Source organism: Wyeomyia smithii, chromosome 3 (genome assembly GCF_029784165.1).
Source record: "Wyeomyia smithii strain HCP4-BCI-WySm-NY-G18 chromosome 3, ASM2978416v1, whole genome shotgun sequence".
Taxonomy (NCBI): domain Eukaryota; kingdom Metazoa; phylum Arthropoda; class Insecta; order Diptera; family Culicidae; genus Wyeomyia; species Wyeomyia smithii.
The window spans coordinates 269,228,991-269,242,788 of NC_073696.1; the positions used below are offsets into that span (position 1 = coordinate 269,228,991).

Genomic DNA, 13,798 nt, shown 5'->3' on the forward strand with positions numbered 1-13,798 from the left:
AAGCAAAACACGCTAGAAAATAATTGTACACCTATTACTCCAGCTAATATTGCTGCCGAAAATATTTTTTCTAATGTCAACTGCCTGGGGCCTATTACGGCAGGTAAACTTTCTTTTTTGCAACAGGCAATGTTCGATCTTATGAACGCCATGTTGCAGGCAAAATCAATGTTTGAAGCCATTCAAATAGGCACAAATTTTACTATTAAAATTGTTTCTAATTTAAAATTTAGCAATGATTTTAAATAAAACAATTAAAATATTAAATTGGAATGCTCGCTCATTGAAGGCCAATGAGAATGAGCTTTTTAATTTTTTAACAGTAAATAATGTGCATATTGCAATTATTACTGAAACATTTTTGAAACCTAACATAAAATTAAAATATGATCCCAATTACGTGGTTCATAGATATGATAGGATTCAGGGTTCCGGCGGTGGAGTTGCAATTGTTATTCATCGCCGAATCAAACATCGTGCTCTTCCCCATCTTGAGACGAAAGTTATTGAAACTTTGGGAATTGAAGTTCAAACTGAACTTGGGATTTTATTTATTGCCGCAGCATATTTACCATTTCAATGCACACGCGAGCTCAAAAATTATTTTAAAGGTGATTTACAAAAACTCACCAGAAATCGTTCGAAATTTTTCATAATCGGCGATTTTAACGCTAAACATCGTTCATGGAATAATTCTCAAAGTAATTCCAATGGCAAAATTTTATTCAATGATTGTTCTTCAGGATACTATTCTATTTTGTCTCCGAATAGTCCTACATGCTTTTCTTCTGTAAGAAACCCTTCAACAATTGATTTGGTGCTGACAGATCAAAGTCATGTATGTAGTGATTTGATCACACATGCTGACTTTGATTCTGACCATCTTCCAATAACTTTTTCTTTATCACATGAATCAGTTTTAAACCCTATGAGCTCTGTTTTTAATTATAACAAAGCTAATTGGGAAAGATACAAAAATTATATTGAGAGAAATTTCAATAATGAGCTTGATTTGCAAAACGAAGTGAATATTGATTCCGCTTTGGAAGCATTAAAATGTGCAATTGTTGATGCCAGGAATTATTCTGTTCCAAAGGCTCAAGTGAAATTTGATTCATCAATAATTGACGAAAATCTTCAACTTCTAATTCGTTTGAAAAATGTCCGCAGACGTCAATATCAACGTTCTCGTGACCCTGTTTTTAAAACTATTTATAAAGATTTACAGAAAGAGATTAAACATAGATTTACTCTTCTGAGAAATCAAAATTTTGAGACTAAAGTTGAAAAATTGAAACCATATTCAAAACCATTTTGGAAGCTGTCGAAGATTCTTAAGAAACCTTCAAAGCCTATTCCCGTTTTAAAAGATGGTGAACGTTTTCTTGTATCCAATGAACAAAAGGCTCAAAGACTTGCTCAGCAGTTTGAGAGTGTTCATAACTCAAATTTGAATTTTGTGAGTCCAATTGAAAATGAAGTCACACGTCAATTTGATTTAATTTCTTCCCAGAATTTTTTACCTGCAGAAATAATTGAAACTAACTTGAATGAGATTAAATCAATTATTAAAAATTTCAAAAATATGAAAGCACCTGGTGACGATGGAATCTTTAATATACTAATCAAACATCTCCCTGAGAGCACAATGGATTTTTTAGTGAAAATTTTCAATTGCTGCTTCAAAATTGCATATTTTCCCAAATTATGGAAAAATGCAAAAATTACTCCCATTTTAAAGCCGGATAAGAACCCAGCTGAAGTTTCAAGTTATCGACCAATCAGTTTGCTTTCTTCAATAAGTAAACTGTTTGAGAGAGTTATTCTTAACAGAATGATGTCACACATCAACGAAATTTCAATTTTTGCAAATGAACAGTTTGGATTTCGCCATGGGCATTCCACAACTCATCAATTGCTCAGAGTTACTTATATGATACGAGCTAACAAATCTGAAGGTTATTCCACTGGAGCTGCTCTTTTAGACATAGAAAAAGCATTCGACAGTGTTTGGCATAAAGGTTTGATTGCGAAATTGCAAACTTTTAATTTTCCAATTTTCCTAATCAAAATTTTAAAAAATTATCTTACTGATCGAACTCTGCAGGTTGTCTATCAGAATTCAAAATCTGATAGATTTCCTGTCAGAGCAGGTGTGCCTCAAGGTTCAGTCTTGGGTCCAGTCCTGTACAACATATTCACTTCAGATCTTCCTGATTTGCCTCCAGGATGCACAAAGTCATTGTTCTGCGATGACACAAGCATTTCCGTAAAAGGAAAAAGTCTTCGTGTCATATGCAGTCGATTGCAGAAAAGTTTAGATATTTTTTCTTCCTACTTGCAAAAGTGGAAAATCTCTCCCAATGCTTCTAAAACTCAAATGATAATTTTTCCGCATAAGCCTAGGGCTTCTTTCCTCAAGCCAAACAATAATCACGTTGTCAAGATGAATGGGGTTATTTTAAGTTGGTCCGACAAGGTTAAGTACTTGGGACTAATTTATGATAAAAAACTTATTTTCAAAGAGCACATTGAGAGTATACAAGCCAAGTGCATCAAATATACGAGATGTTTATATCCTCTCATTAACAGGAATTCTAAACTTTGTTTAAAGAACAAACTTTTGATTTACAAACAAATTTTAAGACCAGCAATGCTTTATGCTGTACCGATCTGGTCAAGTTGCTGTTCAACAAGGAAGAAAACGCTCCAAAGGATTCAGAATAAAATTCTGAAAATGATTTCGAAGCGTCCTCCTTGGTTTGGTACACTCGAATTACATAGACTTACTGGTGTTGAACCATTAGAAGCTATGTCAAATAAAATTATTAACAATTTTCGACAAAAATCGTTGCAATCCTCAATTGCTACGATAAGCTCTCTTTATAGCAATTAAGTTAGTTGTAAGTTTACTTCCCCTTTTCTGACAAGTAGGTTTAAATCCCTACGAATGATAAGTCCTAATTGCGAAAGCAAACAAATCCTAACAATTAAAATTACAAATTTCTAACAGTGTTGAGAAGTCACCATTTGTGATTGGACACACATACTCATTATTTACTAATATTTATCATAAATACTTAAGCTACTAACAAATCCCCCCTTAAAATAAAAAAAAAAAAAAATGAAAATTACAGAGAAGCCTAGAAATAATTAATCGATTATCAGTAATATCCAGAATTAAAATCGCTGAAACAAACAATTCGGAATACATGCGTTTTCCCCTGATTCTTGTTATCATTCAATTTTGTATTTCGTTTTTAAAACATATTCTGATTTTTCGACATTATCATTTCTACTACATTTTGTTCTACATTTTGTTCAAGCGAAATATTTGCTTGATAAGTGTTACAGAATATTCGCTCTATCTTATTCATCCTTATATAGTTAAAGCGCATCGCGTTGCTTGAAAAGATATTCAAACCAAACATTTTCTTGTTTGAATTGTGGTTTTATTAAATTTTTAGATTTATTTTCATGTGTACGTGTAATGGACCATTTTCTCGATAATAATACAAAGCGTATGAGAGCTTGGATGAAAGTTTTGATAGAAGATGGTTTCTAAATGTGTTATAATGCATTAGTAAGATTAGATATGCGGCGATTCCATGAAAAAACAACCTAGCACCATCACGGCAGCAGATGATGCTAGTGTTAATAACGTAAAGTACTAGATTTCATCGAAAATTTGTTCAAAGTACTATGTCTGTTAGTCTGTGCTACGACTGTCAAACTTGTGTTTACTGTATTCTGCTTCATGTTATGTTGCCGTTGCACCGGTAATGACATAAACCAGCGGTTCTCAACCTTTCTTTGTCCGCGTACCCCCTGGCGATATTTTCATATCAATTGTACCCCCTGGCTTTGAATGTTCTCGCAGAGTGGGAGAGTGGTAGTGGTAGATCATGTTGTGGAGGTCTAGATCAGGTTTTAAATTCAACTAGGTTTGTTTGATTGCTACAGTTATGTTTTAGGAGCAACATTGAATAGAAAGCCATTACTGATTTTTCTTTCGCGTACCCCCTGAAGGCTTTCGAGTACCCCCAGGGGTACGCGTACCCCAGGTTGAGAACCGCTGACATAAATGATTGCTATAACTGCATTATTGTAGTTTTCGTGACCATTGACTGATCTGGAAAATATCGTTTTATGATAAAATCCATGCATGCAATGAAATTAAAAATATTCTCTGAGACAAAGCAATATTTCCGTCCTTTGGTACTTGCTATTAATTTTGAAAATTTGCCAAAACTTTTGTAGAATGGCATTTATGTTGTTGAGTGGTATAAGAAATATTTGCAAGCAATCTTTTTTTCGCTGGATACAAAGATTTTTTTTGGACGTAATTATTTCAATTTTCGAAAAATCAAATTGTCCTTGACAATCTGTGGCGGCTTGCGCTGTGTTTGCTTGGCCAGTGTTGTACATGTTGATGTAATCAATAAATTCCGACAAATATTCCCGGTCGTCGTCATCACAAGAAGAATTTCTCACATCGTGCACGTACTGCAATAGCGAAATGGTACGGGAATGGCTCTTTAACTGAAAAGCTGTCGGTCTGCGTTACTTGGACTATACGACAGTAAATAAATTTTCCACACAGTTCTGACCCCGAGTGAACCTGGAGGTGGGCACAACAGTATATCCACACAGCGTGAATACGTTTTTATCAGACCTCGATTTCTGATATTAGTTTCGTCATCATTTCGTAAGGTTGTAATCAGTCCGATTCGAAGGTTGCAAACAATCATTATCTGTTCTGGAAGTTAAGTTCGAGTTAAGTCTTATATGAAAGCGGCAGTTGTTTTAAATTCTACGTTTTCAGGATGCTTTGGATCACCATAAAGAACAGTTGATGCTACTGCAATAGAATAATTACTGTATTTGGCTGAGTTGCTGATCTTCATTTTTGCAACCTTCGACTATTTAGCGTCTCAAAATCTACATCTTTTTCTTCAAGCTTGTGAGCCAATTTTAGCTTTTTACCGCATTCACTCGTAACTAATTCAGTTGAATAAATGTACCATTTTGGAAGTGTGATGATTTCGTTCGCAATCCATCCTTGGACTGCATTCTTATAAACATGAAGAGGATCAGGGATAAATTCTAACCTTACCTTTTTTTTTGTACTCACATTGTAATTCATCCACATCGTCTTATTGGTTGCAGCACAGTAAGATATTACAAATTTTACTTCACGTTCTTGAAATATTGTGCATTGATAATATTTTATCCGAAACTGCCTTCAAGTATCCTCGGAATGGCATGTGGGCTGCTTATCCTGCCAAGTTCTCGGAAGAGCATTTCGCGTCACAGGTTATTTCTACAACTGATGCCTTACTTGTAGTTTCTGGATTATACACCAATTCAGACACTTCAGCCGTAATGTTCGCATAACTATGATCAGCGAGTGCTGGCGAGGAAAACAGTGGTAAACATTAAAAAACTCACGATCGTCTGTTTCGTTTGGATACGAAGGAGCCCGAATAGAAGGAATCGCAGGCTTCTTTTCAAGTTTGCTTCCACTTTTTCCTATACAAAAGCACGATTCATCGAAATGAGCTTGTGCATAAAATATGACAAATTTTCATCTATTTTCTCTACTGCTGAGAGAAACATATATAAGGAAAACTGAATAAATAGCGGGTTGAATACATGAAAAGACTTCATACGTATTGATATTCACATGCGTGGGCACCACAAATACTAACGTTGCAGACACGGGTACTAGGCTTAATTGCAACTTTTTCTAAATCCAAACAGCAGAACTCAACCCATAAGGATCTTGTGATCGTATCACCCACGAATAGAAAAAACTAGTGCCAGGAGAATCCTTCTTCGTTCGGTAACACTACATCACGCTCAATGTTTGTTTTCGTTTCGCCTGTTTTCTGATATACAAAAACTGCATTCGAGTGGGTTACACCAGAAAGATAGTTACACAATATTAAAAAAAATTACGCGACGTCTGTTTTGATTATATATTTGAACCTAAAATTTTCTTGTGACAAAATAAGTTTGTGTCAGTCAATTTCAAGTTTAGTTTTCGTTTCTCCCTGCCAGGTTAGCACCACACACAAAAAGGCAACAGGGACGAATGACCTTTTGGGGTTGATCGCCAGGAGAAACAAAGCGGGTTAGTTCAGCCCATAGGCATCTCAATAAAACGCGTTGGTCATAACATTTATGCTTACGCATATAGAAGTTGTATGCGCGATGAGTGCCGCGTTTCCTCATAATTGATAAAATGAAAAACGACGTGTCAAAATTTTAACGGAAAATCAGGTTTTGATTAAGCTCATTAGGGAGAAATTCGTACGGCGATTTTTGTCACTATATTTTTGAGTCAATTGGCAATCGAGAGTAGCTTTTGCCTGGTGAGGGCCGTTGGAAGCGCTCAAAAACACAACAATCAGGAAAATGTTGGCCACTATTTCATGGGATTTGCAAGTCATAATATTCATTGACTACAATCAATTCGCAGTATCATGTATATTATTGCATCGATTGGACTTTGATCGATTGGACGTTGAAAAAAGTGTTCTTTTTTCAAGACAACGCTGCCACTCAGTTTGCTTGCGATGCGACTCAACATTAACAACATTTCGTATGAATTTTGGTGTCCCTAGCTGCTAACTTCTTTTTAGAGGCTTAAATGAGTTTTATCGTGAACATAACGTTAGAGTGACGAACCTGGCGAGCAATTACTATTTATGTAAACTCTTACGGAAGTTGACGCGTTTTGGTAATGGCTAGATGCACCAAAATTCAAAGGGATGGTTGAATAGCTTAGCCTTTAAATTTTTCCGGTTTGAGCATTTCAAAAATGCATTTTTTTTTTCATTTTGTCGGCCAGTGCAGAGACAGACTTCTGAACGTATGAGTGTTTTCTCGAGAAGTCCGGTATTTTCTCATCAATTGGTTTTGAAAATTGTTACTTTTTTCTCATTCATATTCATTTTTATTCATTCTTAGCATTTACTTGAAATAAAACATCGTATGATGGAAAAATTGAATTATTATTGCAAATAAAACGTAAATTAATGAATCATTACAGCATTCGAAAATGATCAAATAATGGCAAAAAATTGGAGCAAACACAAAATAGCGTTTTCACAGGGAACGCATTAGTCTTGTGCCTTTGAATATTCGAAGTGGGGAATCCAATTTGTGCCTTCAATACCGTTTCACCTTAACAAATTTGTGTGTTCAAATTGCTTGTCGAAATTGTTAGCCCCTCTGCATTACCCTGACTGACGCCCTTTATTGATAAAACACATGCTACATATCTGGCAGCACTGGTTCGAAATGTCACTCTTATCATGCTAAAAATTTTGATAAACAAACGAGAGCCGTGATTGTAACATGCGAAGCTGCTAAACGGTTCGATACGAGCGAAAACTAGTGCAATTGATATTACCCGTAGTTCAATAAGGTAAATAAATTATTGTTTCGTCGTCAACGCCGGTATTAATGTCGGTAACGGAAAAGGATCTCTACCGGGACACTCCGGTTCGATATCTTGGTAAGTCTAATTCGTATGGCGCCAAAAATTCTGCACCAACAAAGTATATGTTACATCATCTCCCGGCTGGTCAATCTAAAATTCACGACATAATTATTCTTTTGAAGGCTATGCCAACGAAGTCGGGGAAGCATTCCGTCCTATTATCAAGAAGATATTCGTTCACGCTAGCTATGCTGTTTCAATCGGTTACGTACTAGCGGACACGGCGGATAAATCTCGGAAACAGTATGAGGTGAGCAACTGAATGTGCAATCTCGGACGAAATTGTGAAATAGGTTTATTTTTTTTACTACCCAGAAACCCGCAGCGCTTGGCGGAGGAACTCGTGGGGCAGCGATTGCCACAGGCGATACATTGATTTGGCAAATGTTCGCTTCTGTCATTATACCGGGGTTTACAATTAATAGGTTAGTAATAGTTGTATGCTTCTTTCTGATGTTTTGGGTGTTAATTTATCTACGGGTTTTAGAATTTGCTGGGCGACCAAGAAAGCCGTCAAGATGGGTAAACTGAAGGGCCCGGTGGGAAAATGGATTCCAACTGCCGTTGGACTGGCGGCGATTCCATTCATCATTCATCCTATCGACCGCGGGGTGGACTATGTGATGGATGAAACCTACAGGAAATATGTTAAATAATGCCAACTTTAGGGTGTAGTTTAGTGAAACGTGCAGGAGTTAGAATTGTTACGAAATCAATTACTGTAATTAGTCGAACGCAGCCAATGATAAAAAACTATACACAGTCGCTCTCGAAAATCGCAATCGCAGAAATCGTTAACTTTGAGTATGAACTCCTGTGATAAATGATAGATGTACTATTTGTGGGTTAGAGGCATGCAAAATGTTGCTCAAATACTGGTGCTAACACGTGTTATAACTGATGCAATAAACTATAAATATCTTTTGTTCTGACAATAAAGGGTTGGAATTGTGAGCCTTTTTTTGCAGTAGAGTTAAGAATTATTCATAAAACGGAAAAGTAGAATTATTGCTTCTGCTAGTGAACAGTTTACGCAGTCGTAGATTACTACCAAACCAATCGGTAATTTGATGCACACGTGCAGCGACAAACAGTTTGATTTGCGTTGGTAAATTTTGCACCGGGTTAATCTCATCCGCAAACTGGACGTGTCGTTTTGGTAGTTGAAAATTCTGAAACTTTATTGTTTCAATTTGATTGAGAACACTGGGTTAGATTTTAGTCCATTACTTACGGTATTATTGTAGAACAAATTGAATTCTCGGTCGCGGTTCCTGTCTTCTTCCTTTTCGCGCCGTTTGGCAAACAGTGGTCTTAGAGTCAGGAAGTAGATTACTTCTGCTAGTGATATCAACGAAAAACCCATAAAAAGACCAAGTAAACCGCCGATGTTTGAGAGGAAATCCGTAAAGCCAACCAGTTCACCCTTAATCAAACTTCGGAAATACGTCTCCGAGAAAAAAATGTATATCAGAGCGATGTTCTCTCTGAAACGTTCAGATTAACAAGGTAGGTGTTATCTTCATGAAATCTTTTCAACTTACTGTGCATATGTATTATTGTAGGTTAGCAACTTTTCACGGATTTTAAACTTGCCAACGCACAGCTGCGCCGTGGATATGTCGGTGGAATAGCTGATTTCAAAACACCCCGGTAAACAGCTGCACATAAGGCTGGTGTTTGCTGTGAAAGCTATCGACATTTTGATTTCTTCGTAGCAACTGGCATCCGCTTTGCTGCAAATTTTCGCATCCTCCTGAACCTTAGGCATGTAGTAAAGAACGCAGCCACAGTTTTCCTGAATCAGTCGAGCTTCGCATTCCATTTCGCAATTGTTGCGCGAATAGGTCCGGTAGTAGGACAGATTGGCTTCATTCGCGAAGACACACTGTCTTTGTAGTTGCGAGACCTTACGGATAAGATAAGAGGCGTCACTGAGCTTCGGATTTACAATAATGCGGTTCTCCGAGCCAACATCAATGTACTGAGCATATTCGGCCATTTTAGGCGTTTCGGTTGGATTGTGCAACAATAGCTTGAATCCATAGGAACTTGTTGACGAGCAAAAATAGTCGCTTACGTTGGCATCCAAAATGACGGTTAATCCCATGTGAGCACCAGTGCCAGCAATCGCTCGGGGATAGCTTTTGTTTGTCAACTCACCTACATAGCCACCTTCCGGTGTCCATTCGATCGGTACGAATGGGTTATCTACATCTTTTTCATGTTTGGAAGTTTCATCTCCATGCAGCATCATGTAGGAAGAATCGACGCTGTTAAAGGTACAGCACAGGCCTTCATCGGTTAACACGGGTTGAAACATGTGGCTACACTTTTCAACCTTCTGCGCGTAACGACAAGCTTGGATCATCTTATCACAGGGTTGGGTAGCGCTCAGCAGCAACTGTCGGACGCTAGACCACTTACCCTCGAAGCGGGTCATGTTGACGTCACTGTCTAGCGAACAAATACTGTCCAGCACCATCTGCTCCGCGCTGTTTGGGGCGATTTTTATGGCAGCTGTGCGTCGGGCTTGGTTCATGTTGCAGATCGTAACTGCCGGGAAAGGAATATCCCGAATGTGGGTTGCAATTGGGTTCATTCCGATTATTATTGGTGTCGATTGCCACTTTTGGTACACGTTGGTGATGAAGTAGATCGACAGAATCGATACCATAACGAACGAGACAGCGAAAAAAGTTCTGAAATGTGCGTGAGTAACAAAGGAGGTGCTTTTATGGCCACATTCTGCCGGATACCTTTCTACTGTTGCTAAGCTTACGGTACCAACGTACTTGAGGCCGTGAATCGTTGTATTTAGACAGTATTCACGAAAGTTTTCAGCGGGTGTTACCTTGGGTATGAGTTCTGAAAATTGGAGAAAATGTTTATTCTAGTTATAGTAAGTTTTACAATGAAGTTACCTTTCTCTATCTGCACTAGCCTATTGGTTACTTCATGTAGAGGTTTTCGAGGGCGTCCGGCAGATGGAATCCACATGTTTTTCTGGAATAGAGTGCATCAGCCCTGAGTAGAAATTGATTCAGCGTCTATGATATTTAAAATCGCGTTTCGATTTTTGTTGTTGTTTTTTGGTCAACACATATATGACTCCGATGGAAGCTTTGGTCGTGTGATTCTATGACAAGGTTTGGCGTAAGCGATTGATTCTAATGGGCGTCTAATCTGGCGCGATTTTAGGTTTTATACGTAGAATTTCAGTGTCCTAAACAAGATATAAAGATTGTCATCACGGACGTAAACACACAGTTTGGACGATAGCAGTTTTATCATCCCTTAATTGAACAGTATTTGGGTTGGTTAACTTTGCAACAGCCAGAGGTGTGGCAGTCTGTAGGGGAACTGGGGGCAAAATGCCCATGTTAAGAAAAATCTCACATTATGCACTCGTCAATGCAAAATGTGATTTGAAAAACGTACTAGGTTAAAGCTTGAACAGTTTTTTACCAAACAGGTTCGTCCTGCAGCATAAAAATCAATAAAACACGTTGAAATCGTTAAATTCAATAAGATTATCGAAATCCTATTCTCTGATTCGTTCGGGGTAAAATGCTCATATCTGTGTACAAAACGCACCACAACAAGGGGTAAAAATGCTCCACAACAAATGGGCAAAATGCGCTTCCTGTTTTATAGCAACGTACAACCAGCATGACCCGAAATAGCAGAGATAGTCTCTGAATCGATTATTCCGGTCGCAGGTCGGTGTTTTAAATAAAAATATCCGAGCTCACATGCTCAATGAGCCCTCACGTAACTCTTGGATGATTCCCAAATTTTTGAAAGTTTTCTATAAATATTATTCGATAATCAGGTCGAATTTAAAGTTCTTTTAACTTAACTATTTTGAGGAGTTTCTTGTAAGCATATAAACAATGGGACAAACCGAACAAATGAACCGAAAATATATATTCATTTGAAGTTTTAAAAATAAACAACATATTCTTAAAATATTTAGTAATGATTTTGAATTAATTGGTTTAACTTTAAAAACACATGTCGCAAGTAATTGAAGATGGGCTAGTAGCGCACTCATACCCTCCGGTAGCGGACATGGCCATCATGGCTGTAGTATTTATTCCTCGCTCTGCAGAAACTGCTCCTGGTACTTGCCGTGCACCTTTCTTCGCCAAAAATTTGCAAGTTTTTGTTGGAACCTATGCAAACGAAATAAGTTCTAGCACTACCTGCCACGCAAATTTTAAATAATTACTTACGATACTGAAACCAGTCACATCCGCGTTCCATCTACGATTCGGGGGAACTGATCACTTTCATAAATCTTCTGAAGGAGATGAAAAAAGCGATCAACACTGGATCGATTGAATTGCTTCAAGCGAGCAAGAGATGTTGGCTCTGGGGATCTAAGGGAAATTTCCGGATGTCTCTTCAGAAACCCCACCAGCCAATCACGCCCCGCGTGTTCCATTCTTTCGCAAAAGGGATGAATTATTTTATTTTTTTTTCGCGGCTTCGCAGTTCCTTTCGTGTCACTCCCAGGCCGTAATGATTTATTTTCATAATGTGTTCTACTAATTTGTCTTCCTGAACAGTAATAAACACAGGAGAAATACTTCCGAGCGGTGAGAAAGTTGGGAAATGCCCATTTTCAGAGCAGTCGTTGCCAAGATACCGCGTAAGGGTTCTCCTTGAAATTTTGTAGGCGTTTGAAACTTGCCTCTTCGATAGGGATACCATCCGTCCTGATTTATCAAGACATGACCTGATTTTGAAGTCCTATTTGGGCGTCCTGATTTATTTTTTATATATTAGCATTTGTCCTGATTTTCTTGAGATATTTACCTTTGGTGTGTGGCAATGAGCAGAATTTTTCAAAATTGCTCAATAAGTGTTTTCGATTCAAGGTCACAACGCTCACTGCGATCGAAATATTAGACGAATCTCTCACGCGTTGACCGTTACCATTAAACATCTGGCATTTGCTAAGTTTAAGTTGAAACAGTTTACGTGTGTTGAATTTTTAAAGTATCTACTAATGCGTAATAATTCAAAGTGGTTTGATGAAAACGAATCGTCAGAGATACACTCAGATTTTTTACTAGGTATTTTTCTACACGGATTTTCGGATTAACGGTTTTTTCCCGCGGGCTTTTAAATCGAAGGATTTTCAAATTACGCGTTTTTATACGCGGATTTTATTTATTAACTCGTTTTTCCATGATGTACGTATCCCCGCGTATAAAAAACTGAGTAAATCAAATATTACGAGTTATATTTGCTCATACTTCGAAGAATAGAATAACTTAGACAAATTGATGCCCAGAAAAGGTGTCCTGATTTCTAACTTCGACCAGATGGTATCCCTACTCTTCGACAACCCCGTTCGCACCGTCTTCATTGCTGCCGCAAGTGCAGCCTCCGTCCAAATCCGCCGGTCGGTTTTCCTCACGTTCTCACGTGGCATTTTAGCTGGTTTTTTTGGAGCAAAGCACAACTAAACTAACACTGCGTACTAAACTGCGAACGTTTTGACAATTGTGATGCGCGTGTTACCTATGCACGAATATATTGCTGCACCCAAGGCACTTACTAAACAAATCGTTTCTATCAGTAGAAACGATTTGTTTAGTAAAATGGGGCATTTTGACCCGCCTCGATTAGTTTGATAAAATCGTTTGAATAATTCAAATATTAATTAGATCAAGTAATTTGGCCTTGTCTACTGATTACCAAGACTTTTTTACATAAGCAGAGCAATTTACAGGTACGTAATAATGTTAACTGGAAGCGTAATGTCTTACGGAAAGAATTGTAAAAATTGTAAGAAATAGGCCTCAGAATAAAATTTCCAATTTCCGTAGGATTTACATAACATAGAATGTTTATATGATCCACACATGTTGAAAATGAGAGATAGAAGCGATTGGCACCTGAATTACTGTTTAAAAGTGCATATTTTTCTTATTATTGCAGTGGGGCGTTTTGCCCCGACTGGGCATTTTGTCCACAGTTCCCCTATTTATGAGGCCTTCTTTAAATTCGACTATATTCCGGTTCACGGTCGGTATTTCTCAGATGTCATCGATGTGCGGACCATCCGTGGATCAATTGGGTCCTAAAGCTATACCAGTTTTTATATATCATTTGAAAAAAAAAAAAAACTGCTCGAAAGGTCTAAGATGACGTTTCGCCCATGTACGGTATAAGAGAGAACTGTCATTTAAGGCATTTCGAGTAGTTTTTTATCCTTCATTTAAAAATCGAAGAAAAACGATAAACATTTTTTAAAAATCACGTTTCGCTCAG

At 37.7% G+C, this 13,798-nt stretch overlaps 2 protein-coding genes across 4 annotated transcripts; one reads left to right on the forward strand and one right to left on the reverse strand.

The window, feature by feature from the left end:
* The first annotated feature begins 7,280 nt into the window (after positions 1-7,280).
* On the forward strand, positions 7,281-8,464 carry LOC129732514 (mitochondrial fission process protein 1). Its single transcript, XM_055693460.1, has 4 exons — positions 7,281-7,525; positions 7,633-7,760; positions 7,826-7,935; positions 7,998-8,464. The coding sequence occupies exons 1-4, from the start codon at positions 7,474-7,476 to the stop codon at positions 8,164-8,166; spliced, it is 459 nt and encodes a 152-aa protein (XP_055549435.1). The 5' UTR covers positions 7,281-7,473; the 3' UTR covers positions 8,167-8,464.
* On the reverse strand, positions 8,346-10,850 carry LOC129732512 (pickpocket protein 28). 3 transcript variants are annotated; one of them, XM_055693459.1, is made up of 5 exons: positions 10,435-10,850; positions 10,270-10,378; positions 9,055-10,212; positions 8,745-8,997; positions 8,346-8,688 (listed from the first exon to the last, which is right to left on the reverse strand). In XM_055693459.1, exons 1-5 carry the CDS (start codon positions 10,508-10,510, stop codon positions 8,491-8,493), a joined length of 1,794 nt encoding a protein of 597 aa, XP_055549434.1. In that variant the 5' UTR covers positions 10,511-10,850; the 3' UTR covers positions 8,346-8,490. The 3 variants fall into 3 exon arrangements, with proteins under 3 accessions (XP_055549434.1, XP_055549433.1, XP_055549432.1); XM_055693458.1 differs by having other exon boundaries at positions 8,346-8,682; positions 9,055-10,378; XM_055693457.1 differs by having other exon boundaries at positions 9,055-10,378.
* Positions 10,851-13,798: the final 2,948 nt, after the last annotated feature.